The 27802-nt window shown below is 42.0% G+C and overlaps 1 protein-coding gene across 1 annotated transcript in view; it reads left to right on the top strand.

The window, feature by feature from the left end:
* ARID5B (AT rich interactive domain 5B (MRF1-like)) overlaps positions 1 to 27802 on the top strand; it is a 103506-nt gene that overhangs the window by 25243 nt on the left and 50461 nt on the right. Inside the window, exon 2 of the mRNA XM_010179940.1 lies at positions 8144 to 8374. Within this exon, the coding sequence (XP_010178242.1) occupies positions 8144 to 8374 (231 nt within the window). The remainder of the gene's footprint in view (positions 1 to 8143; positions 8375 to 27802) is intronic.

The following is a 27802-nucleotide window of genomic DNA, read 5'->3' as shown; positions in this document are numbered from 1 at the left end:
GTTCAGTTTTGTCTATGAGAATGATAACACTTATTATCTGATTGTTCCCTGTGCAAATCTCACCTCAGGAAAAATTAAATTATGTTTGAATTCAGCTAAAGCAAAGTATATCATTATTTCCTTTCGTTATTAAAAAGGATTTTTACTGTTTGTTTGTAAAAACTGGAGCAGCTGCCATGTTGGAGCCTCAGACGAGTTAAAAGCAAATACAGAGGCAGAGCCATTTACAGTGCGATTGGCTTGTTTAATGTGATTTAATTCCTCTTCTTGGCTTCGTCATATTACCAAATTATGTTTTTGCCCCCCCCACCTCCCCTTTTTAATTCTTCCTTCTTTTTGTTATCAGCAGAATTGAAGCTGCTTATCAGTAACCACGACAACCAGGATAAATACTTGTTTTAGCGCTGATGCACATTCAGTCTGAGTGGTCCACATGACCCAGAACATTCAAGAGGACAGGCGGCATGTGCTCCCTTCTACAATCAATCTCCCTCTTCCCCCTGTCTCCATCTGCTTCAGAAAGCTAATGGGGCTGTTTAAAAACCTTTTCTATCAGACCGGTTCTCTGTAGCCATGCGTGGCTGTTTGGACATGAGGTGGCTGGAGATGGCCGCTTCCCTTTTGAGGAAACTTGGGAAACTCAGGCTTACGCAGAAATCCCCCTGACAAGGATTTCTGCCGGGCCTGTTTGCTCTCTCCCTTACTCTCTAAGTTGCTTGATGCTGTAGAATAAATCCTTTAAGCTCTTTCTGTCTCAGTTTCTCTCCCTGTGTAATGGGGATAATAATTTTTACTCATCTCCATAAAGCAGTTTGAGGCCTGTGGAAGGAAGGGTTATATAAAGCTGGAAATGACGATTGTCAGTCACCCTTCTTTCGAGTCTAGAAACACCTCATAAACCTGCTTCCTGAGGCACAGGAGGATCCTGGGAGCACAGATTGGGAGCTGCAGTTATGAAGAACTGAATATTGGATTAGGGTCTGAAAAAGGATGTTGAATGCCCGGTTGGAAACTTTTTCACTATTAAATTCCTTTTGTCTTCTTCAAAAATTTGATTTATTATTTGAATTCAAAGTGATTTAACAAGATAAATATTATGGAAGATTTGATTATATGGACATACTGTCAGTCATCAATCAACGTACTCTGTTTTGTCCCTGTTAAGTAGGACTAGAACAACTCGGATCCAAACCACTGACTGTAAATTGTTCTCCAGCCCTGTGCTTGAAGTGTCTGTTAGATGGTGCTGTCTTTTCTTTTTTAATGACTGTAGTGCTGTTGTGTTGAACAGTAGTTTCAATCTTCAGTAGATTCTCTTTCTTTCAAATGTTCAACTAATCTTAGGAATTCTCTGAATGGCTGATGCTCTGCTGGCACTGTGACAGAAAACAGAGGGCTCGGGAAGTGGCATGAAATTCTGAGAATTAGCTCTATCTCCTCCTTATAAGGGAAGAAATATCTGATACATGCAGAAAGGCTGTGCATTTTATTCTTTGTAGTGGCAGGCTTTTGCCTTTTGACCAATTTAAAAGCGAAATCAGGCAGGCAAACGTCCACATAAGAATTACAGGCAACTTGTTAACATCGTCATTATCTGGTAAACATAAATGTAATCACTGTGTTCCATATCCTGCAACACGTTGCCTTTGTTCTTGATTGCATTAGCATTCAGATGGAGGGGGGTTCTCAAAGCAAGGATGAGTAGCATGGGTCCTGCCAACAAAGCAGTATCCCTGTTGTGTCAGTAATTTATCCATAGTTATTTAAACCCAAACCCACGGATTTCCTGTCCCATCTCACAGGTTTAAATCATTACTGGTTTTGCATTTATCTGCGAGAGAAATATGATTCTTAGACTAATATTTTTATATCTTGTGATTAATTGGCCAGCCAAGGCACACTGAGTGGTGTTACTGGAGTGAACAAAGACTATGGGAGTGGAAAGGCAGGGTGGACTGGAAGAGCCGTGTTTGATAAGTCTTCCCTAGTCACTGAAGAGAGAGTGCATTGGTGTGCTAGAGCTTGCAGAAGAAGAACTGTGAGGATGATGCAGCTACCTGTACTCCTCAGCCTGGTGCAAAGGGACATGGATTCCTACTGGAGCTCTTGGCCTTGTGTCTATGCAGGGGATTCGATGTGTGAAGTTGTCAAGCAAGGAGTCAGCCGTACTTCTCCCATGAAAGTTACTTCGTTGGGAGAGCTATTCTTTCTCTCCTAGGAGTACACAGAGGTGTAGGTGATGACTGGCATTGGTTCTTGGCCAGCTGCAGTTATCTGGGCGATGGTTTGGGAGCATTTGGCAGGTTATGACTGGATGGTGATGTGGGAAGGTGTTCTCAGTGTGAGATTCCTCTGAAAGGTTTTTATGTCGTGAAGACCCAGTTTCTTCTTCCTCCTTCTGGTTACTCTTTTGTTGTTCATTTGCTCTTTGACTCTTTGAGAGGTCATGATTTTTTAGGTAATTGTGTAGTCAGTTTGTTTCTGTCTGCTGGAAAGCTGTGCTATCTCCTCTAGGGGTGTTACTAGAACAGGCAGCTTTGAGATGTGCAGAGCCTGTCTGAGCTGCAGTAGTTGGTTTTGAAGGGTCAGCCGGGCACATCTTTGTCTTGTCTTCACCTGTGTTCTCATGCCCATACTGCGGAAATTCCTTGCCAAAGGAGTAGAACAGGTGAAGGAGAACTGGATCCTACCTTAGGAGCTGGAAGAGCCAAAGTCCATTGTCACAGATGAGATCAACCTTTTTTTTCTTGATGGCAAGTGTTACCTGCTGGGAGGGGATTTTTTAGCGTGCGTTTGGACTGTGGCTTTGGCATAGGGCAGACCGCGCTGTCACTTAGGTGGAATTCATTTCTCTCAATTTGATCTGCAAGTTCAGCCTCTCAACTAAGGCAGTTGTTACTGAGGAGGGAGTAGCAACTCCAGAGAGCGAGTTGATCCATGTCTTACAAAAATGCAGGTTGGAAGGAGGTCTCTCTGCTACAGAGGGATCTGCACAGCTGTCACAGACTGAAACTGCCTTACTGGATGAAATGAGTCCCATCGTGTGTGCTCCAGTGGGTTGCTGGGGACCAGTCTTGGGAGGGCAGTGACACCTGAATGCTGGCCTGCGATGGTCAAGAGACAATCCCCTCTTGGGAGTCACGGCCGTGTTCATTCAGCACAGCTAACCCTTGCCGTTCTCAGTCCCTCCAGACATCCAAATGCATCCTCCATTACCTCTGTGTCTGCTACATGTTGACGATACGGTCAAGGCCATGCATACAAGCAGTGGTAAACTAATTATGATGTGTGCATCCTGTGAGAGACCTCCTTAGTGACTGAGGGCAGTAAAGGAAGGCAGAGTAGCGACGGCACTGTGCGGGAGAGGAGCCTGACGGACAGAGTCCTGCAACTTCCTTCATTTTCACTCTATATTCCAAATAACTCCCTTGCTCAATTTGCTACCCACACACCAAAGCGTTGTCCCATTTTATCTGGTTCCCCTGATAATTCCATTGCTTATCTTATGAAGATCTCTGTTAACATTTATCAAAACAAATGGCAAGCCTGGGACCTTTTAAGTAGTTTTTTTAGTTAATAAAACCAATCTTCTACTTCTGTTATGTTAAAAGTACATTATCTTTTTATTACAAACTCTCTACAGCTCTCTCTGTTTTCCTTCTTGGCAATTTCACGACTGCTCCAGTTGATTGCTGTATGGAGAATTACAAAATCATTACGGGTGGGGTTTTACCAGCTGACTTACAGTACAAGCCATTTCTCAAAATAACCACAACAGTGCAATAGCGATGTGTAATTTACGTCACAGTATGTTTTTATGAAATAGTTTGTGGCTTATTCATTTAGATTCAGAACTGAATATCTCTTCTCTCGCTTTTTAATCAAGCTTTCTTCTTCTTCTTTTTTTTTTTTAACTTTTTAATATTTTCCACTCCCAGCCTTGGCTTGCCTCCAATTTACCAGCTACAGCGACGAGGAAGAAAAAAGACTTGTTTAATTATTTTTTTTTTTCCTTTCGCCTGCAGTTTAACTGCAAGTGCGTTTTCCTCTTTGATGTATACATTGATGTTAACTGCCTCGGAAGAGATGGTAGATTTGTGGTAGAATATATGGCACAAAGATAAAGCAGAGAACTGGTGAGAGATACAAGAGTTTGGAATTTCAAACCATAGCGAGCGAGTGATGCTATTTCGCCTCCTGCTCTAGTACATTTCCTTTTTAAAAACGACTTTCTGTATAATGTCTTGTAATTAGAACAGGAAATCATTGAGTAACTGTAAGAAGAATAAGAGCACTTAAACTGAAAAGAAAATTACCTTCTGAGAAATTATATTCACAGGGTTTTTTTTTTTCCTTTATTTTTTTTTTCCTTCCCTTCACATTACAGTGTTGGTAATGATGGTAGCAGATGTACGTACCCTTATCTGTATCATTGTTCTGCTCGTGTTTTCTGGGGGGGGAGAAAAAATGTTTTCAGTAATACAAAAACTGAATGGACAGAAAATGGGAAATGCCTAATTACAAAAAAATATTCTGTGTCACAACAGAATAGCAATTAAATTGAAACTTCAACATAATTATCAATAACAGGCGAGCCTGGAAGGGTGCCAGGTGCGTAAAGTTGGTGCTCAGCCTTTATGTGGTTGCTAGGAGCACGGCGAAAAGTATAAAGCTTAGAGAAAGGAATGTCTAATGTAATAAAGTAACAGAAGGTAGCATAAATCATTGTGAGAGCAGTTCATATTGACATTATTTTACTTAAATTGGGTCGAAACTAGACATTTAGTCTTACAGGAGGCACAAATTCATAATTCTTCTGCAGAAATAACTCTGTGTTTTCTGGGAAGAAGTAGAGTGTGCTTTCCTAGCGCCGGCTTCGTACATATTTGGAATCTTTTAGGCAAAAATCTTTAAATGTTTGTTTCTGTTGGCATCCAAATGCATTTGCACTAATACGATTAAAAGAACTAAAGGGCAAAATACTTGGCAGCTTTTGCAGTTGAGGTAATTAGGTACAGGAAGGAACATGCATAGTTTTTCCATTGAGCTCTATAAAATCCTGGTGTGAAGGTCTTTTTAAAGAAAAAAAATGCTTGCTGATGTTGAGAGTAGATTATGGCAGTTAGCAATAACATTATAGGCTGATGTTTCTGAAACCAGCAAACAAAAAGTGAGCTGTAGTTTTGTATTCCTCTGCTCTCTCTGTAAATAGTTCTGCCTCTAGACGGATTTGTTAGGGATTCGTGCTTTTAGCAGGCTTTTGGGTTTTTTCTTTGGGGCCTTTTAATTGTCTTGCGTTCCATATTAAAAATGGTTGTGCTGATTTGAAAAGTCAGTTCTTGCACGGATCCATTGTGTTTGGCATTTCATGCATCTTTCATGTACAAAGACAACTTGAAGAACGTGTAATCCAACATAAATGCCAGGCTGTGCCAAATCCCGGCTCTCTTTACCCCTCACAAAGGGAACTGTTGGATTACATCTCTGCGCATACAGGCAGCGCTGGGAAGGCAGGGGTGGAACCTGGCCTCCTAATTACAGTTTTTTCAGCCCTGAAACACACAAATACATGAAGAACTGACATTGGAGGGGGTTATTAAAACACGCAGTTCTGATACAAGCATGAGATTAGAGTCATTTCGGTTGAGCCTCGCAAGCAGCGTACTGTAGGTATTATCTTTTACCATGTTCTCTCTGTTGAAGCTAAAATGAGATTCGGAAACGCAGCATCTCACTTTTCTAAGATTTCAGTGAAGAGTTTTTAGAAATTACGTTGTTTTTCTTGCTTTTAATGGAATGCGATCCACATTTTGATCTCTCCTCTTCCCAAGTGTAAACTCTTTCTAATCGTATTTATCAAAAATACTCAGCAGTACACACTAAGCCCACCATTAAATGGCACGTGTTAGATTTTGCTAGAAGACAAATACTTCTTCCTTGGGCTTGCATTTTATTAGGGATTGGCCTACTTTGATTTCTCTTTTCTCCTGTGGGCGTGGCTGAGGAAAAAACGCTTTGTTCCAGGAACACTTTGTTTGTCTTTCGCTAAACAAATCTTCAGTTTGTTCAGCCTTTGTTCATTCTTGGATTCTCACTGAACCTGGAGTGAATAAGGGAAGGAAACAAATGCATCATAAAGTACTCGCTGGAGTTGCACGAGCATGTCTAAAAGTGATCCCGTAAAACATGGCTTTATTTTAATTTATGCCAGGGGTTTGAGTTAAGTCGTCAGTTGTCAAGGGTAGAAAGTTTGTGTAATTCTGCCTTGGGAGTTACAGCACATTTGTCTAGAAACTAATGGTTTACTACAAAAGCACACAGGACATACATTTATATACACCCTGCTTAAAAAGCTGACCACATCCTGGCATAAGAAAAGTGCTGTCAGATTAACAGATTGAGCTCACCGCTATCTACACAAAGGTATGAAGTAGTAATAACTGTCAGGCAGGCGTACGCCTGAAACTCTTGAAGGAACTAAAGGATGGATCATGTGCTTCTTAATTCCTGAAACAATTTTCCTGATCTGATTTTTAGAGTTTCCTAATAAAGAAGAGAGAGCCTTATTCCCAGGAGCAATTGGCTCAGCCGTGCTGTTGTGCAGGCTTATGGGATACCTACGTGTTGAAAACAAAGCAAAGCATGACAGCGTCCTGATTGACCAAGAGAGCTTTTCAGGCCATAAATTTTATTTTCTTAGAGAAGTAGTGTAAATGCTGTTTACCAAAATGTTATTACTCGTACTCTTGTACACAGATTGTTTGATCTCCCCACCGACACTGGGGTAGTGGGGAAAGTTCTGAGTTTTTTTAAGCGATGGCTTTCAGGAGCTGTGCTTGTAAAAACAAAACTTCCCAAGTCCGTCTGCCGTGTTGGTTTTTTTGTGTGCAGTGTTGCAGTGATGACATTCTAGGTGATGTATCTGCTTCCAGAGGCTGCTTAAAATTTAGCCTTTTATGTGTCAACATTTCCATTGCCTCACGCGAATCAAGATGAGTTGTGCTATCATATTTAGTTGGGGAGAACTGATCTGACATTTCTTTCAGTGTCTGAAGTGATTTTTACTTTAAGGGTAAGAAAGATGATTTCAGTATTAGTAATGGGATTAAATAGTAGACCTTTTGTCTCTGACAAGAAATAGCTGAGTTATTCAGTAATCAGAGTACGGCAGAAAACGTGAACTGCCTGCTCTTGCTTTGTCTTCATTGGCATGCATAGAAAGCCACGTTCAGTTACCCCACCTGAGGAGATAAATGAGCATAAAAAGAAGTGCTGTTAAGTACTGGCTGCATACCTGCAAATGAATAATTTCTCATGCTCGCGTCCCTGGTTGGATGTTTTTTGCTGTTAGGTTTCCTGCTGGTTATCATATGATGAAACTTGATTGTGATATTGCAAAATCTGTCACCTTTATGCCTAATATAATCTAAAATCTGGGGAAATAGAAAGGTCTGAGCTCTAGATCAATTTGTATTTTGAGCCTGCATTTCAGCAGTACAAGCTGTTTTGGAAATGTATTTGCTCGTTGTGCTCCATGGGTGTTTTATTGAGTCCTGATGCATTTGCAGTTAATGTGAGGAAAGTCGTTTCCACCTGTTGGGGTAGCGTAGCGTTGATGACCAGGTCAGATCAACCCACCTCCCTGGCCCAGGGGCCCTTTGGGTGGTTGCCAGATGCTTCAAAGGAGAATTAATAGCTGGGTGTTCTGGGGCTTGTATGTTATTATTATTAAAAGACATTAGCTGGTGTAAATGTGAGTTCAGTAAGGCTGTGTAGGGAACTGAGTAAAGTGACAGATAATATTTCTACCAAAGCAGCCAAGCTGGCGAAGTATGGAGAGCACTTTGATTCAGGCCGTTGGCCAACTTCTGCAGAGCAGTGTTTTCTTACTCATCCAGGTAGAGTCCCTGTGGGTAAGCATGGGAGAACTGAACCGAAAGCCAGAAAAGAAGCCATTTCAATGAACTTTTAAAAAATTTCTATTTTTAATCTTTCCTTTGAAAAGCACTGTGCTACAAATGATACGTTTTGAGAAAAGAATGAACTAATGGGCCACGAGTTTTCTGAAGTGCTTGAGTTACAGCCCTTGCTTTGTATTTTTCTGACATACTAAGAGGTTGGTTTTTTTCCTTTCTTCTTCCAGGTGAGGATGATGAAGATTCAAACCTGCTGATTCTCAGCTACCCGCAGTACTGTCGATACCGTTCCATGTTAAAGCGCATTCAGGACAAGCCTTCTTCAATACTAACAGACCAGTTTGTTTTGGCCCTGGGAGGTATTGCAGTAACAAGCAAGAACCCCCAAATCTTCTACTGCCGGGATACATTTGATCATCCTACTCTAATAGAAAATGAAAGTATATGTGATGAGTTTGGTAAGTCACGTTACAGCTATTTTCTTTTTCGCACAAGTAAAGGCGTTTTTCTTCTTTTAAAGTGTCCACTGATTTCCAAGGGGAAGATGTCAATTCTTTGAAGTGAACCCATGCTGTTTATGTTTGAAATGTTAAGTACCAAATGTGCTCTTTCCTCTGTGAGACTGAAGGCTTCTACCCACTGGTGATCTTGGTATTGCAACTTGAGTTTACCACGATCAAAGGTAACATGGCATGGGTAGAGCGTGTGGCACAGTTACTTGGTCTGTATTTGAAATTTATCCACCTTAACCATTTGCCTGTAGTGTATGTCTTTCCAGAAGCTTCACAAAGCAGGTTGGTTTTTTTCAAGTCATTGTTCATACAATGTGCTAACAGTTGCAAAATGGGAGAGACTCCCTGCCCGTCCCACTGCTGTGGCAGAGCACGTATCAACCACACGTGTGCTCCCTGGCCCCTGAACAAATGTCAGCTCTAGCTGGTGTGTTTCTGAGTTTCCTGGAACGTGGGTTTTTTCAGCAGGGGCTTTGCCAGTGCTAGGAGCTTGATTTTACAATTGCAGAGCCACTTCTGGGAGGTGACCTCTTAATTCAAGGGATGCAGAGAATACCCTGCAGCTGCAGAGGAGTATGCAGCTCCTTACAGCTGGGAGAGAGGGCACGATTGGACTCCTGATAGCTGCCAGGTGATTTCACACCTCTTTTTTTTGTGTCACATCAACCCAAGGGCAGCGGATGTGCTTCTCAACGCGTGGCAGAGCGCGTGTTGTGTACACACCCAGGGTAAATCCAGGAATGGGTCCAGTGTGATTTCTTCAGCAGTGTACCTATGCTGTGAGAATTAAGTTTTATTACCCATGTCACCAGACGGATGAGCGCTGCAGCTAACGCTAGCAAAGTCTGTTTGCATAGTGGTGGGTACAGCTTTGTTGGGTGAGACCTCTGCGTCTCTGCAAGGAAGCTCTTGTGCTCTCAGAGAAGGAATTTCTGATTGTGCATTTAACTTATAATAAAGAGACTGAGAGGGAAGAATTTCAATGGTGCCTGCGATGGGAGAATCATCTCCTCCTTTTTCCAAACTCCAGCGCGCTGGCTTTGAGCTTGGAGCCCAGTGCAGGCCTTGTTGTGTTGGCAGAGGAACGCCAACCCAACCGGCGGCATTGGGACATCCTGTGAGGCAGTGCAGGCTTGCTCCTCTGCTGCTGCATCGATAGCTCCCAGCAGGCAGGAGACATCCTTCCTCTCACGGTGTCGTCACTGGAGCGCATTACTGCTGTGAACGCTTCAAATTTTGTGATGTCAAGCTTTTGCAGGATTGGGCCCAAGCTGTCAGGTCCGCTCACACTCACACAAAACATTACAGGCTTTGAATGAACTATGAATAAAAGTGTTGGTTGCTCTTAGGGGGTGGGGGTGGAGAAGAAATGAATGAAATGCCCTGGAAGTTTGGTCCAATAACACAGTAGTATCATGTTGATTTTTATTTACTCTGAGCTCCAGCCCAGAATGTAAAGTTCAGTTGTAATTGACTATCCTTCTTCTATGGGAAAGGTTATTTTAGGCTTGAAGGCGTTTGATGAGCGTACCATCTGCCTTCTGTGGAGTATTTTATTCGGGGTCATTCCTTGATTGCAGGTTTGTTGAAATAGTTGGATCCATAATGTAAGTGTATCGTGGAATATTAGTAATAGATGAATCAAAGGGATGTGGAGTGAGGCAGAAACTACGCTTAGTGAACCATAGCAAGTGCTTTGTTCAGTCTCTGAATGCTGACTATGCCGCTCTCTTGACCTTTGCGAGGCAATTATCTCATTATCAAACCAGAGCTGCAGAAATCTTAGCGATAGAAATTAATAATGTGTATTTAAAATTTAGTTTGGTTTGAGAGGCAGGTTTTTACAAATGCCTATAAAAATCTAAAAAAATACTACTCTTTAAAAGTGTTTCTTATGAAAATAATGATGTGGTAAAATTTCCAAGCCCTGCTGTGTTCGGAAGAAAAAAACTGGCCTACGTATGATTCTGCTTCTGTATTGCAAAATGTATGGTGTCAATTATACTGCCTTTCTTGAAGGCGGCAGGCAAAGTGCTATTTTATCCTTTTCTTTGCTAGGAGGACAATAAAATGTACAACACTTCGTTATACAAACAGTTTACGTTGATATCGTGTAGATTGATGTCACACGTGGAAAGTGATGACTGCTAAAGCTAAACAGAGACAGGGTGGTACAGTAGATAAATGGATTACTCTAAGACACTGGAATTTATCAGTCAGATCTGAGGGGAGACCAGATTACAGAAATGCAACTAAAATTCTTAAAAGGTGTCTATAAGGAGATCCAGACACATTTAATTTGAAGGGCTTGGCTATTTCTTACCTTGCAAATGAAAGAAGCGTGCAGAAGGAACACGAGAGGACCATGTGTATTTCCCCATCACCTGAAATTCTCCGAACTCTAAAGTGAGTACAAAATTTGGGAAATATGGTCTACTAATGTCTTTATGTGAGAAGTGCTGGCTTCTGATGCAGGTGGCAGGTCTTCTTCAGAAGCGTTGCTGTCGGGGAAGGTGTTACACGTGCTCTGAGTGTTGGAGTGCTGTGCGACAGATAGAGCGTGTCACAAGTGAGACACCAGGAACACCTTTACAAAGAGCCCCATTCATCGCAGCGTCTAAGCTGTTGTCCTCATTAGGCAGTTTTAATAGAGAAAAATGATTTTTTCCAGGAAGTATTCTCTCTACTTTTAGTGTACATTCTTAACAAAAACATTTTGTTCAGCTCTGACTCCATCTCATCTTCCTCATTTTCTTCCTTATGCTGTGGGGGGTTAACGAAAATAAATAAAGCCGGAAATGAGGAAGAAAAGGAAAGTTTTGATGACAGTAAATAATGAGGGGGTTTTGTGTGGTTTGGTTTTTTTTTAAATTTGAGTATAAAAGGTATGTAGATGCTGTCTGTCAGCTCCTGCAGATGTGGCTGGAAGAGATTCTCCAGGCAGTCCCATGTGGATGGCCTCTCTGTTTCCACAGAGCTTCTGAAAGGGTTAGGCTGCAGTAAGCTTCTTCCGCAGCCAGAACCTGCTGCCGACACTTCGGCTACCTGCATCTGCATCTGCATCCGTCCTGCGTGTGCACTGTGCATGGCGCGTGCCCAAGGGGTTTGGGCAGGGACAATTTTCTCACAAAGTCCTTTTCTCCTCATTCTCTGACTTGGTTCAGTGTGCCACAAGGTCCCGCGGAGGAGGCTGCTGGAGAAGCAGGCTGCTGAGGAATCGGCTCAGCAGCTGGAAGGCTCAAACATTTACATCTATTTCCTTGCAGCCTGCCAGGGAAGGACTTGCTCTCTCCATTTACAGGGGAAAGACTGCTGTGAGTGGGAAGCCTCCCGCTCCCATTCTTGTTGATATAACTACTGATTAGTTAATCTAACTGCCTCGGAGGGTTCCCCTCCAGAATGCAAATAGGCTCACAAGCTTGCCTGTGTTCAGAAAGCGGAAGACATGAGCCATGCTCGCATGTCTTGATAGCCAAAGTTCATGGATGTGACCACAGTCAGACTGTACCTCTTCCCCTCCTGAAGTAAGAGCAGTTAGAGGTCCTCACCAGCACAGAACTGTCCAGGTAGATGATGAAATGCTGGTGTTGCTGGCTAGGAAGAAAAAAACTGGGATTTTGAACCTGCACAGGAGGGGGAAGTTGTCCACTGTCGAACTGAAGCAGAAAGGCTTGAGCCCTACCTGGCAGTGCCTCCAGCCCATTCAGACTTGCGGGTGCCTCTGGGCAAGGGCCATGGAGAGACCTCGGGCTGGACCTGGGCAGCAGTGGCAGAGTCCCTGCCATGGCCCCGCAGGATGCGTCTGCCTGCCCAAGGAAGGGACCGGTTGGGTGCAGCAGAGTGAGCAAATGGGATCAGTTCTCTTCCTCACCTCATTTTATTTATTTGTGCAGACTAGAGTTCACCTACTCATTCCTTATCTAACTGCTCCTATTAATTGGCATGTGGAAAAAACCAAAATGCTATTTCCTCATTCCCCTGCTCCCTTAAAATAATACGTGCCAGCTGAACAATTCATTTCTCTTCAACTCAAGATCATTGGTAAAGACATTTTTCAAAATCCTTTTCATTTATTAGCCTCTGGGGTTACTGTTATTGAATAACTTTTGTAAATGCATATAACTTACTGGCATCTGCTGTATGGTCATATATGCTGCGAAAGAGAAGGAATGAAAAAGTAGAGATCCCCATAGTTTTCGTTATAGACCAAAGAGATCTAGCTGGGAGCAAAGCTGCCTGTGCAGTTACCAGAAGGTGTATCTGAGGGTCAGAAATCGGTGTGCAGGTGTTGCTAGAGCAGCACACATCCTCTGCATTTTCTTGTCTGAAGAAGGTGACATGGCCTTCTACCAGACTGCTGGTCCACAGCATGGAGTGACTTCCAGGGCACATGGGTGAGCGTGGATGCAGCTGTGGGCTGCGTTGCCAAATGCGTGTGGGCCCCCACGGCAAGGGAGCGCACAGATTTATCTGTCAGTGTGGCCTCCACCTTCTCCAGGCTTGGGGACTCACAAGGTGGTGGGAACAGACGCACAGCTTAGAAGCAGGAGGGTCAGGTGCCTGGGTGATGGTGGATTGCTACAGCTCCATTGGCTTCGCCAGGTGGAAATCTCACACAGAAAGATTTGTCATGGTGCTTTGCTAGATAAATATTATAAATCCTGCCTAATAAAGATGAACCAGAAAGCTCTCTTTCATTTTGTGAGCATGAGGTTGCTTTTTCTATAAACAGGAGTGTGAGAGAAAGCTGAATACCTTATTTCTTCTTGATTTTTAAAATCTGTTTGGTAAAGTTTAAATCATTCTGGATTTGTTTTATAGCATGCTGGGTCCAATATACCATTAAACCAGCTGTTTGGTCTCTGGGGTACTGTAAACACTTGTTCGCCCCCCAAAAAATGTTAAACATTTTATTTTTGCATGTAAAGGCCAGTTTTTTATAAAACATTTCATACCAAAAAGTGAGGGAACTACATCCTGCTAAGGTATTAATATCATTTTTTCTCTGGAAAATGAAACTTCTTCATTTTACCATAGCATGATCAATGCAAAAGGAAACTTCTCGTAGAAAAAAATTATGTGTAAAGGGCATTGCAGTCCCTACTTCCCTACTCTCTCCTTCCCCTCCGAAATAACTTAACAGTATGTTGCTTGCGTTGGGAAAAATCATCTACATTCAAAACCAAACTCAAAACCGTCAACAACTCCCATCTTGCTGTAAAACAACACAGAAAGCAGATTCACTTGCAGAGCTGGCAGGGGGTGGTGAGGAGTTCAGGATGACTTACCCGGCCTCCCAGTCCCCGGGGTTCCTGAGCCAGTGATTTCAGAAGGATTTACCTTCCCTCTTGTCATTGACCAGGGGAGCCATGGCAGGACAGCGCTATGAAGAATGAGGGACTTTTTAGGGATATGTACCAGAATAAATGTGTAGAATGAAAGCTGAGACCGCATCTGCAATATTGTGTCCATTTCTGGGCCCCTCAGTTCAAGAAGGACAGGAAACTGCTGGAGAGAGTCCAGCGTAGGGCTACAAAGATGATGGAGGGAGTGGAGCATCTCCCTGATGAGGAGCGGCTGAGGGAGCTGGGGCTCTTTAGTTTGCAGAAGAGGAGACTGAGGGGAGACCTCATTCATGGTTAGAAATATTTAAAGGGTGAGTGTCACGAGGATGGAGCCAGGCTCTTCTCGGTGACAAACAATGATAGGACAAGGGGTAACGGACACAAACTGGACCACAGGAGGTTCCACTTCAATTGGAGAAGAAACTTCTTCTCAGTGAGGGTGACAGAGCACTGGCCCAGGCTGCCCAGAGAGGTTGTGGAGTCTTCTTCTCTGCAGCCATTCAAAACCCGCCTGGACGCCTTCCTGTGCAACCTCATCTGGGTGTTCCTGCTCCGGCAGGGGGATTGGACTGGATGAGCTTTGGAGGGCCCTTCCAATCCCTAATGTTCTGTGATTCAGGGTGGTGGTACCATTACTCTTGGTATAGCTGAAATTTGGTCTTTGCTTTCGTTATACACCTCAGTTTATAGAAGTTTGTGACTCAGAGTCACAAAAATCATTTGTTTGGGGAAAAAAAAATAACAAAACAAAAGCTTGGCAGGGAGTGAGACTTAAAAGAAGAAAAAATGTGTCCAGTCAAAATGAAATACAGTTTTCCTGTTGGTGATTTTATTTGTGTGAGTCAAAGTTGGCTTATCTTTTTAAACCAGCTCTAGTACAAAAATTGTACTTAGGCCTGAAAGGGTCTTTTTAAAAATGTTTTTTAGCTGACAGTGAAGTATCCCCATTGATTGCTATTGACTATTTTGGCTACCTGCAGGATAATTTATATCAGTGAAATTCAGAAAACCCTGACGTTTCCAGGTAGATGCTTCAGGCTTCTTTGTTTTAACACAGATGTGATGTTAGAGTGGGATCGGTGTTAGTGCTCCTCTGCTAAGACTAGGATGTTCAAGCATTTAAAAATGCAATAGGAAGAGTAAGGCGGCTTTTTATTAGCGTGGATACTGGGACCTCCTTAGATGGAGCTTTACGGTGGCTTCTCCAACAGTCTGAAAAATATGCAAATCTTTTCCAAGGCCCTGGGCAGGGTGGCTTAGCTAAATATTTCAAATTTTAACTCTCTCAAAACAAAAACAGGACATAGCTGGAGGGGAAGTAATGATTAATGCATAATAGCGCTATATACAATATAGATAAATGTACATTTCCTCTTCCCTCCAACCCCACCTCTGCAAACATAAGCTTTTAGCTTGAAAAAGCAAATCCGGAAATGCTCTGGATTCTGGTCAGACTTCTTTCTTATTTTGTTAATTCAACTGTAGATTAAGATATTAACGATCCCCAGATGTTGTTTATAATGATTGATTTTTCAGTTGTGGAAAAAATACTTGCAGTTTTTTAAAACAATTGATATTTTCTAGTGTGCTCTGCAGCATTTCAATAAAATGTCTGAAGGCAGAGCTGTTTATGTGCCCAACATAATTGCTTCTGTTAAGTGAGTTCTTCATTCTTAACATTTTTAGCTCTAATTGCTTTTTTCCCCATACATCTAAAAATAAATATTTGCAAGTTTTGCATTCTGTCACTCATTGAAATGCATAAAATATTTGTATACTGAAAGCAAAAAGGCACTGATAAGGGGTCACATTCTGTCTCACTTAGTGGCGTAAATCCAAAATAACTCAATCCACTTCAGGGGCTGTTACTGAAGATTTTCACCAGTTAGCCAAATGCAGAATCTCACCCAATGTTAACAGCGAACTGTTAAGTGAGCATAAGTAATGTGTGGTAAAGTAAGATAAAATACCTTCCTGTCTGCAGGAACTTCAATGGAATTAGATGCTTGGGTTTGGGTTTTTTTTAGTACGTTTTCACTAGAAACTATAGCTGTAACCAGGATAAATATTATTTATTTTCACTCTGTATTCAAAACTCCTTTATGGAGAACGTGTACGCAGTTGCTGATTTTATTCGGGTTGTGTGTTCCCGCTGCCCTCAGGAAGGCAGCAGATGCTGGCTGGAGGGGCAGGTGCTGCCTGAAAAGCTGCTGCTGCCCCTTTCCTCCAGCCCCTTGGCACCGCTTCTCAGCTGGGCTGGCCGTGGCCGTCTGTCCTGTGCGCAGTCAGTAGGGGAGCTGCCCAAGAAGCCAACAGTGGCTGCCCCGCACCACTGCAAGAGCGCAGCTCCCACCGCAAGGGTGCTTGGGAAACTGGTACGGCTCCAAAAAGTACGGTGTGGCCCCCAAAGCCTGGGCTTTGGGGTTCTCACGGGGCAGGAGGCGAGATATCCTCCCCCCTGCGAGCGCCCCTGGCAGAGCTGAGAGCCTGGGTGTTCCCAGTTCCACTCTGGTGCTTTTAACTTCTTCTCCTTTTTAATTTTTAATTGCAGAGTGATTATGTGATGGTATTGTGGGGTTTACATGTTTCATCAGCCAGAGTTTGGCAGAAGATGAATGTGCCGTTCCAGCAAACAAAGGGTTAGCAAGTGAGCTGTACTTCTGTGCCTGATAAGCGTAACTTATCACAGGGGTTTTGTCATCTATTACACACACGTCTGTTTTAGTGGTGTCCGTTCACTAAATGACTGTAGATACAAATGACTAATTCCTCCTATATAAGATTTCTACTTGATGGCTAGTTTTATGATTCAGCTGTCAAAATCACTTTTTGTCCCCACAGTGAACAGCAAGGCAGGCTGCTTTCATCGTGAGTGTGAGCCGTGTCCATCATACATGTTTCCATTTCTGGAGCCATCTTTTTTTATTTGCAATATGCCTTCATGGCAGCATCCTCCTTTGACTGTTCCCCTGGTTTCGGTGCCTCCTTGAACCACCGGGCCTGCCCAGACTCCTGAGCTTTGTCTCAGGAGAGCTCTTGGTCCACCAGCGTCCCAAGCCTCTCAAGCAGCGTCCCCGAGGTGCCAGGGATCAGCGGTGGCCGGGAGCAGGGGAGACCTTTGTGCCAGGGAAGGGTCCCCATTCCTGTACAATGGAAAAGAGAAATGGTTTATGTCAGAATCTGGTCACATTCTTCTGATTAAACCCACTCAAAAAAGACAACATTGTAATATTTTCCAATGACTGTTTATCATGAATTACGTCAGCCTTAGTTTAAATTGCTATTATTTCTCCTTAATGCTTCTTGGTGCCTGCATAATTTACAGCATTGGCAGCTGCGGGACTATGAAATAACCTTTCACAACCACCATACAATAGTAAAGAACATGAAGTTTTTGTTGTTAATTATTATGGGGCTCCTTTAACTTTTTTACAAAGTGACATAAAATATTGTTGAGGTATTTATGGTTAAAGCTACTTTTACATGGATCTATTTTGCTTCTGGCTAGTTCTTAACTAAAGCAGTCATTTGTGGTTATTATGCCTTGGGAGATATTATGTCAGAACTGGTTTAAGAGTATTATTATGTATCACATGTCATATATTACGTGTCAGCACTTGAGGCTGTCTTTCAATAAAAACAAATGTAATTTTAGTTAATGGTCTTTTAGGTATAGGCCATTTGTAAACTTACCTGAGTTCATTTGAAGGTATACGAAAAAGCTTTGTTCTCCTGGAGAGCGCTTGAGTAATTTCATTTTGGCTTCGGATGGAATTTCCAAAATATTTTTCATTATTTCAGTCTGAGGGTGCTGCCTCTGAAAAGCAAATAGTTTCCCAATACCGAGGTTAATGTACACATTTTAAGGAGCTGTAACTGTTACTCATTACTTTGTTTACTTTTCCCCCCTCAGAGCTCACGCTTCCCAGGTTCCCCACTGGTCAGGCTGATAGCAGTATCCCAGGCAACTAAGCCACCTAATGATGATACTTCACTGTGCCGCTTAAACCAATAGCTTACACCTTCCAGATAATCCGTGGGTGAAGGGAGGTATGAATTAAAGGTTGCGAGCGAGTTCTTGGTTTCCTTCAAGTTTCATTTCAAATCTGGAAAACGCAAACTCGCACAAAGCAAACTTTGAATTAATATGTCGTTCCCCTTGGTTCCAAATACTGTGCATAGTTTCCAGTACTTATTTAAAGCAAGAAATGAAGCATATAGGGTGTGCCAGAAAGTTACAAAGAATGAAAACACATAAATGACTCATAAGAACTTTTTCTGATTTTTTTTCTTAATATGCAATTAGATAATTACTGCTAAGCAAAAAAAAAATAATTAAAAAAGGCATGATTTCTCTCTCCCTCCATCTGTCTTTGAGCACCATAAAAATGATCAAAGCCTCTATTTGTCTCTAGTTACGTTTTACTCCGTGCGACTACTGGTTTTGGTGACTCTATTGTAGGGAACGGAAACCCCGCTGGGCAAAAAATCAGTCTCTGTCCCCCCCAAGAATGCTCAGGCTGAAGGTGCGGAGATGCAAATGTGAAATTAAACAAGCAAGTGAAGAGCAACGTGAGCATTTTGTGCGTTGCTAAGTTGGAATTTAATAAGAGGAACGTAAAATGGAGCTAAACTTGCCTGGATGCTGCGAGATTTTTTTTTAATATTAGGGAGCATGCTTGATTTCCCTGGAAATGAGTGAGCAGTCTGAATTTAGAGCTGTGTGGCAGGGGGGAGGGGGCGTTTCGTTCTCTTTTTTAATCAAAGGCATTTCACAAGCCGATGGCAAGTGAAAGGGGAATCTATCATTACGTAAGAATGTAGCGAACTTCTCCGTTTGATGAATGAATATTGGGTATTTTGGGAGCAGATAAAAGATGGTAAAAGAGGGAGACAGAGCTGACGTCGTAGAGATTTTAATAAAGACTGAAGTTAGCGAAAAGGTCAAAGTGCCATTTGTTGAGCTCCTGCTCCTGGCGTGGTTTCAAAGCTCGCAGTGCTGACTGGGGGGCTGTGATGTGTGTTAATGAACAGTTGTGGCACTTAACTGAGATCATGGGTTGGTCACATGAATATATATAAAAGATATGAGTGAAAATTCCTCCCCTCCACTCCCCCCCCCCCCCCCCCCGTTTTGCTGCAGTTTGGCTGTTGGAAGGACTAAACAATTAAAAGAAATGTTTGAAATGTTTGAACACCACATTAAGTCCCCTAGTCTGTAAGGAAAATGAGCTATGAATAATAGAATACTGCGCTAGTTAAATATAGGTATTCAAAATTGGTTTTAGCTACAGAAGTTATGCCATTTTAGAAACTTAGACTAAATAATGTCAGATCTTGTTTGCTTTTTTAGTATGTTACTCATTTATTGGGAAATTCAAAATTTAAAACAGCTGGGAAAGGGTTTGGTGTTCACTAAGTAATCTTTAAAATGTGTGCGTTTCAGACTTACTCTTATAGAGCTGTTTAGAAATGGCTGAATTGTATATTATAGTTATAAAGTTCCGTAAACATGCTCCGCCATGGAGATGACAGAGAAACGTGAAACGGGAAAATGAGAGAATTCTGGAGCCAAATTTTATGTATTACAGACTTGATAAAACAGCGAATGACTTTCTCAATTTAAATAATTTGTAACTTTCCAGGAACATGCATGGGTGTTATGAGCAGTATGTCTAAAATAGCAGCAGAAAATAATGTTCACTCTCCTTTAATTCTCCCTTTGATGTTTATGTCAAAACGGAGGAGTTAATTTATCTAAGAGTTTCACTGCGTGAGTTGGACTGTACAAAACCAATCATGTAGAAATAATAGACTACCATTGGAAGTGCTGTACTATTGCAGTTTTAATAGCTCTTCAGTTCTGCTCAACAATTAGTCCATACATTTTATAGCTGTGTCTTTAAGAAACTGGCACACTCAGCAAAATCACAGTAATTGGGAGATGATGCAATGTGGAGAGAAATCAGAGGAAGAAAATTAATTGAAAAATGGTGTTTTGTTCAGGTTTGGGTTTGTTTTCTTTTAAAATTTTAAACACAGCGTTAGTAATTACTGGTGGGCGAGACTTCTGCAGAATTTAAAATTCATGTGGCTGGGTTTTCATGTATTTGTTTTTAAATCAAATTGCAAAAAGATACAAAATAGGGCATTAAAATTCTTGCTATAGCTTTCTCTCACAGAAACCAAGTGAGGACATTAAGGGTGATAAAGAGGAGGGGTTTTTTGAGTAAGTTCTTGTTACCTGTCAGCATCTTCATAAACCTGATCAGACAGATCACAGATGAGACGTGAATTCGTTTATCATTTACACAAACGGAGGAGGAGACCTCAGCAATCCCTTTTTGCTTGTGTCCATTGGAGAAGGTACCGATGCGTTGTGGTGTGAGAATCCCTCTCGCCAGTGATAGCCAGTGCATGCTGGGGGTTTCTTCACAGGACCTGGTTTTTCTGCGTAAGTACTGAATGAGAAAGCAATTTTTTTAAAAAGAAAAGGTGTTGCTTTTTTGTAGGTTTCTCATTGGCAATTAGGACTTCGTAGTGTTTTTTCAGTTGATTTATTGTCCGTTGTGGGCCAAAGGCCAGTGAAGCAGTGAGAGTTTACATTTCAGCTGAAGTTTGGGCGTGGATATTATATATAGCTGTATCTTGGGTCTTTTAGTGATCAGACAAGCATTTCCTTGTGCCTCAGGGCTGCTGTGTTAGTCTTAATGCCATAAATTACTTGAGGGTAATGATAGATAACCAATTGACTAGAGTAGGAGAGCAAACCTGGTTCTTAGATGAATAAGCAGGGGAATAGCGAGAGGAAAAGGAGAGGTGTTACTGCGGCTGCATGTAACGCTAGAGAATATCATTATCAAACCCCTAAGAGCTAACGTTTTTGGTAAGTCAGTCAAATGATGATGGCTTTTTGCAAAAAGGGTGATACAATTTCACGGGATAACTGCACTGCTAATACTCAAGTGTATTATTCTGAACTACAAGCTGCAGAGGAACATGGAAGAACAAGAAGAGTTTTCTTAGAGAGTTCTTCCCCACTTTCAGCTTTGCACGCGATTTTGGCACCCATGCTTTTTATGTCATATCAAAATACTGGACAGGGTTAAGGAAGGACCCAAAAAAACCAATTCATGGCACAGAAAACTTGCCTTCGAGTGAAAGACTGAAGAACGTCAATCCATTTAGTGCATGGAGGAGAAGACTAAAAAGGGACCCAATCACAGTCTGCTAGTAACTCTGTGAGGAAACCTCTCTAATTTGGCGAACAGACACGTAGCACGACCTTGTGCTTCAAAGTGGAAGCAGATAAATTAATGCTGAAACTAAGGCACAATTATCTAGCAGCAAGGGGTAATTAACCATGGGAACAACTTAGCTAGGAGTAACTTAGATACTTTATTACTTCAATCTTTTAAATCAAGACTGTTTTTCAAAAGACATGGTCTTTACTCAAGCAAGAGATACTGTTTTCATCCAGTGGTCACTCTGTATAGACAGTATTTGCAGAAAGTTGTTTACTTTTGCCTTGTTTAGGCACTAATATCCTAGTAATTCCTTCTGGCCTTAAAAGTGGTTACTCTATTAATATATGTAGTTTGTAGCATTGTGCTGGATCTTGTGTCCATTATACAATAAAACACGTGTTCCTAAAATTTGCTTTCACTGTTAGGTAGACAAGGCAGAGCTTTGTATCTGCTCTGTGGACCCGAGGAGGAGGAACAAGGTTACGCAGGAGGCTGGTGCGTTGGGAGTTAAATGCCAGTGTCTTCACTGGCTCACCTTGGTGGCTGTGGAAACCCAGCATCCTCTTTGTTCTCCTCACCAGTCTCCATCCTTCATGAACAGTTGCCTGTCTTGGAGCACCGACCAGGCAGGGTGCTCCTCAGCTCTGGTCTCTGGGGGCTCATTCGTCCCTTGCCTGTTCTCTCGTGGGGAAAGCAGCTCAGAGAGAATTGAATCTGGTCCATTTTAGGCCAATTCAGTAACTTCTACAAAGGGCTGTCTTCTCAGTTGACGTACAGAAAACGTAACTCATGTAAACGTGCGGCGACACACTGCCAGATCATCTGCAGGCTTACAGTACCAACTTCATGAGTCTTCCCTGACAGGTCCTTCACCGATCACCTTACCTTTTTGCGTAATAGCTTTAAAGAGCATGTTAATGAATAAGCAGGTGTTAGCAACAAGTGAGTAATAGAAGAGGAGGAATTTATTTGAAATCAGCAGTTTCAGCCCACAGAAGGGGTAGGAGAATATGTAAGAAGTCTAATGGTGATCATCCTGCTAACATGGGTGATACTCACAGACGCTGCTGCTGCTCCAACAGAGAGGTACTGTGCACCCTTCCAGCTCTGTCATCACCCTTCTGTGTTTCACTCTGGATTTGCAACTGTAGTAGACAAAGTTAAACTCCCAGTGAAAACAGCTCTTTGCTGTGAGGTGGCATGTTTACTTGAGTAGGTGTTGATGATTCTACTTCTCACTTCGTCGATTAAATAAGTCACTTCATCTTCATCTTAAAGTCTTACAAACCTCAGCTGACCTTAGCTGAGATGAGACTGTCTCATTACATACTTTCACAGAGGTAGAGCACAGGTTTGAAAAACAGGGAAAAGATTATTCCCTGGGTTTTTAGCAGCTTTTAGCTCAGAATGCCGTGTTCAAAATTAGCAGTATAGTTGCCCTTGTTCTTTTATTACATCCTAATTTTGCAACGAACCATAATCGTTTGACTGATTTGCCAAAAAAATGATGGTTCTTCAGGGGTTTTTCTGGTGTTGGTTGTTTTGAAAGGCAGCCTGTAATTAAGATGAGTACATGTACATTGTGAATGTTTAGTTATGGTAGAGATGGGTTTGTTATAAAACTAAACAAAACAAAACAAAAACCCAACAAAATTACCTAGCTGCAAATCCTTGCAGTTGTTTAGTTTAGAAGTTTAAGTCAATTTATGGAAGTCTGTGTTTACTGTCTTTAGAGCTTGATCATGACATTGGAATGTATTTTGGAAAAAAAGACCCTATAAAATGAAATCCACATTTATGGGTAAGGAGGACAGACCACTTAGGATCAGCAGTGAAACTGCAGTATCTCTTTGAAGTGTAATGAAGAGGAGTACTTGCCAGTGCCATTTTGGGTTTAGAAGGTAATGAATTGATCCACTCGGTAAGTCCTAACACTATCTGTAACAGCGGCTGGGCCAAACGCCATTAATTTCATGAAAATGTGGACCATGATATCCCAGTGACAGCAGTAAGAAGATAAAACTAGATCTGAAGCACTTAATTTAAAATAAAACTTTATTATAAAGTCGGGTCTCCTAAGACGCTGCTTTTGTGTGGCGCTGCATATGAGTAATCCGGGTGACTCATCTAGCCTCTGACATACTGCAGCCATCAACATTCCCAGCCACGAGTGTTGCCCTTCATAAAGGAAATATCCTATTTTTGGTATGGCAGTGTCCTCAGTTTTAAAGAATTTTCCTCTTTTAAAGTGCTCAGACAATTAATGCCTCATGCATGTATTCAACAATAGTTGCTTAGCAACCATCAGAAATATTCGGGAGAGCAAAGGAAGCCGAGATGAATGAGCAGAAACATCAGCTCCCATTTCAGGTGAGCTGGAGAAGGCGTCAGGGCTGCACTGACTGTTTGGGTCTAAGCATGAATATCCGTGAAAATGGGACCATCCCAAAGCAGCAAATACGAGCTCCACCTTGCACGTCAGTCAGTGCGGAGAGGAGACGAGTCGCAGCCAGAAGCAGTTGCAGGAGGTTGCAGTTGGTTGGGCTTTCTTAGTTTCAGAAGCCTAGACCAAAACAATGTAGCAATGGGTAAAATAAATTACAGAAAGTCAACAAACGCTCCTTAATGGCTGAGAAAGGTCTTGCCACCTTGTGTTGTATTCCTCCTCCAGCGAGAGAGCGAGTAAAGTTACCACTTCTTTTGGTGAAGGTTTCTGGGCTTGGGTTAAGCAGCAGGCAAACCCCTTGCGTGCGGCTTAGCTCCAGCCCCTCTCTTGCATTGCCACCTGGTTCACACTTCTTCTCATCTTGTGTTTTAATTCTGGCATAATTTTTACCTCACTGGAGGTTTTCTCACTTTCTGACTCAAGTCCTTGGTGCTTTTTTTTTTGTCGCTGGAAGATGCCATTTGAATGAAATTGAAATCTTTTCTACAGTAACAGCCCACAGCCACTGTGTGTCTGTTTGGATTTTGGTCTTTTTTTTCTTTTTCATCAGAAAGGTTGAAATGAAATGTTTGGCCTAGGATTGGTAGGGCTGAACTTTGTCGTGCTGGGTTGACGTGCTCTTGGGGACAACTCTGCCACAGCGATGCTGGTGTGGCCACATCCTGTGTCCATCCCTTTCTTTGGATGACGTTTGTTGCTTCTCTGCCATCGCAGCAGCTCAGGGCCCTCAGCACTGGGTGCTCAACGTGGTGGGATGTAGAAGCACAGGGCCCTGGGACCCACAGTTCAGTGGGACACACTTTAATCTCAGAAAGGTATTTCATTGGAGGCAAAAGACTTTTGATCTGTAGAAGTATTTTCAGTTGGTTTCTTTTTATTAGAAATGATAAAAACAAGGAGCGCTATAGTTGCCCATTAGTGTTGCCTAAGATGTTTTTGACTGCCTGCCCCGATTTGAAGAAAATGATGAAATTCTGTTGTTTTCCTGCTGGATAGAAAAATCGGATTTATGGCCATCTCTACTTAAAAGGTAAAGGTTAAGAGCAAGATTATCATCTCCTTTCCACTGATGTAAATCCACGGGAGTCAGTTACCTGGGATTGACAGGGATGCGATTTAGATCAGAATCTGCCATTAAAGATTTTTGGAGTTTGCTCCTACACCCGTTGACTTCAGTGCCACTTGAGCCAACTCCTTGCTTTTGGTATGTGTTGGTGGTATTTGCATGAGGAAGTGCCTCAGGGGCCCCACATAAAACGTTGGTTCACTAGCCTTAGTGGGGTTTTTCAGATTAGATGTTGAAATGTTAAAATCAAAATGTGTAGGGGGTGGCCAGGAAGTAGCGGTGGCACACTGGTAATCAGAATAATGTGATTTTTGAGACTGATATCTGGTGACTTAAAGCTGGAAAAAAATCCCTTATGTGTCTTGGAGGTCTGAGGCTTTTGCTCTTTCTGATAATAAAAGGCATTTATTTCTGGCCTTGATGGTTGATGAGATACCAAACTTAAAATATGCCATGATCCTATAGTCTGGTAGTGCTTTCTGGCACTGATCAGTGACTAAATATAGCCACTTTTGAACCGCTGTGATAAACCTGGATATAATGTTCAGCAGAAAATTCTCAGACAATTCCATAGACAAATGTGGAATATGAAATGACTTTTCTGGATCGCATCTGGTTTGTTCTGTATATGCTTTTGTGCCCGGTCTCTCTCATCCCCATGTTTTTTAACTGCTGTCCTACAGAATGTTTTGTGGTACAGATAAATCTTAGCTGAAGCATCTCAGTGGTTCATGTTGATTCATGCTAAAGCAACAAATAGCATAAAGGGTTTTTAAACCCCAGCTATTTCACGCATTCCTTTTGGCTTTGTAAACGGTTTTGCCTTGTTTTTACAGAAAGAAGGTGCATATATAAAAAACAGGCATGCATTTCCAAAAGTCACTGATTGTCTTCAAATGAACGTAGTCCAGGAACATGCAGATTCTTGCATTGTATTATGGGATTAGTGGTATTCATCTGTCATGCATAATGTGAAGGTGATATTCAGAGGAGGAAAAGAGCCTTTCTGAAAGGATTTTTTTTTTATTATATGCTGGCATTTGTTTTCTTGGTGGTTTTTCTTTTTTTAATTCATATATACTTCTACCAGGCTATGTTTAATTTCAAGATGGTTTCTTTGCTAGAAAGATAATCAGATGTAATGTCTTCCACAACCTCTCCATATGCCTGACTGCATAAAGCTTGTGTAACAGTTTATTATTATAAAATTAGTATAGCATAGCATAGAGCAAACTGGGCCCCTGGCCAGATGAACTAGACAATGAATAGTTATATAAGGTTCTGAAGCACATGTATTAGAACACAAGCGCCCTGTATTTTCTTCTCAATTGTCTGCTGTTTGTTAATGTTTCCCTTTCAACGTGATTGCATCTCAGTTTAATAGCACTTGCCATTTCAGGGTTTACTGTGCCAGCGCTCGCGTAGTTACATCCCCTCTGCGCTGCAAAGCCTGCATGTATATTAAAACTGAACTAGGCATGGTTAGCTAATGGGTACTTCGAGAGATGTGCACTTATAGAATTAAGCGATGTATGTAATTGTTAATTTTATGTTAACAAGTTTGAAAACTGTTTCACCAAGAATTGTAATGTTCCGTTCTGTGTAAAGTGTGACATTTTAATTCTTGTTGAACAGTCTCCTACCTCTGCTCTGTGTTTTCATGGCAGGGTATTATTTTGCAATCAAGATAAAAGCATTATTTATTAAAGTTCTAAAATATTGCATTACTGGAAGTTTTGAGCTGCGGATCAATCTCCTGTTTCATAAAAGCGTTTCATTGATTTTTAGTGTTTTTTTTTTAATTGGTCCTTGAATTTAAACTTAAGTTCCACATTATGGATTGTGTATGATTCCAGAAGCAGGGAGATGTTTTAGAGGAGACTTGATTCTGTTTTAAGGGAAGCGATGTACCTGCCACCGAACTGTGGGAAAGGCTCGCGTTTGGCATGTGCCTCTCTGGGACTGTCAGATCCCAGCCTGCTGTATTTTTGGCACAGGGAGCCCATTGACTTGGGCTGTGGGAAACCTACATTCTGCACTATTGGTCCTTGTGTCTTTTTCTGCGCCTCCAGAAGAACTTCTGTGAGACACTTTACATCTTTGGGAGTCCAATAACAACTCCTCTATGCTTTGGGTGGTACAGGACAGCCTTTCCGTGGCGAGAGGGTGCTCGGTAGCCATCGGCACTGCCATCCCCCACTGAGTTCAGAAACAGCCGTGGCTAGGATTTGACTTCCCACTAAAGGAAGATTTTCTCATTTGCCTGTAAAGAGAAAGAAAGGGCAGGGTGGGAGGAGCGTAATAAGCTCAAAACACAATAAAAATAGCAAAGGAAACAAACAGTTTGTGCCTAATTTGAAACCAACCGATCTCCATGGTGATTGCAACAAATCTGTGCTGTGTTTGGCTGTTTAGTGAAGACAAAGGTTAGAAATAGGTGTTTCTGCCATGCTAGGCCATCTGAATGAACAGAGGAGTAGGAGGGGTGGTACCTACCCTATCATTGAGTGGCCGTGTGAAGGTGCTGATGGGAATTTAGAGAACAACTTCATTGAAACCCCGGAATATTCAGGTGTCTCCCTTCCTCGTGCATCTTCAGAAAAATCAGCCTTTATGAATTTTCTGGAATTTTTGTTTTCAACTGTGTTCTCCTGTGGAAAGCAATGTCCATAGCGCTGTGGCTTCAGACAAAAATAGCGTGGTAGAAGGCCTTCAGAAATTGGGCAGTAAGCTTGAAACTTTAGATAAATAGTAGGACCAATATACTTGCCACAGTAAATAATAGGACTGTAACTGCCCCAAAGCTCTTGACTGACGTTGTCTCAAAGTAATTCCTTATGTGAAATAGAAGCCCGAGATTAAATTTCAGCCTTAATTTACAGATATTTGAGATGGAGGGAGAAGGGAGTGTATTAATCCCTACCAAAGAAGAAATTCCTGTTCATGGTCGTCTGAAATACTGTCATGTGATGAGTCAGAAAGTTTTTATTGTTCACGGCTTCAGGGGGCAGGGCTGCTGAGGTTGCTATGCAGACTGGGCAGATAGCATTTGCAAGTCAACGCATCTCCTTTCGCTGAGGCCATAGGCACAGAAAGCTTCTTGTTTGCAGTAGGTGTGTGTGAGTTTCTCTTTTATTTAACTATAAATTTTAGAGAGAAGAAGATTATGCTTTTCAAATACTTAGTCATAATGAAAAGATCTCCAGAGGTAGCTGATGAAGATATTAAAAGTGTCTGTTACACTGCATCAGGATTGAGAGTTTCTTGGGT

This window comes from Mesitornis unicolor, unplaced genomic scaffold (genome assembly GCF_000695765.1).
Source record: "Mesitornis unicolor isolate BGI_N332 unplaced genomic scaffold, ASM69576v1 scaffold4422, whole genome shotgun sequence".
Classification (NCBI taxonomy): Eukaryota; Metazoa; Chordata; class Aves; order Mesitornithiformes; family Mesitornithidae; genus Mesitornis; species Mesitornis unicolor.
This window is presented reverse-complemented; position numbering and strand designations above follow the sequence as displayed.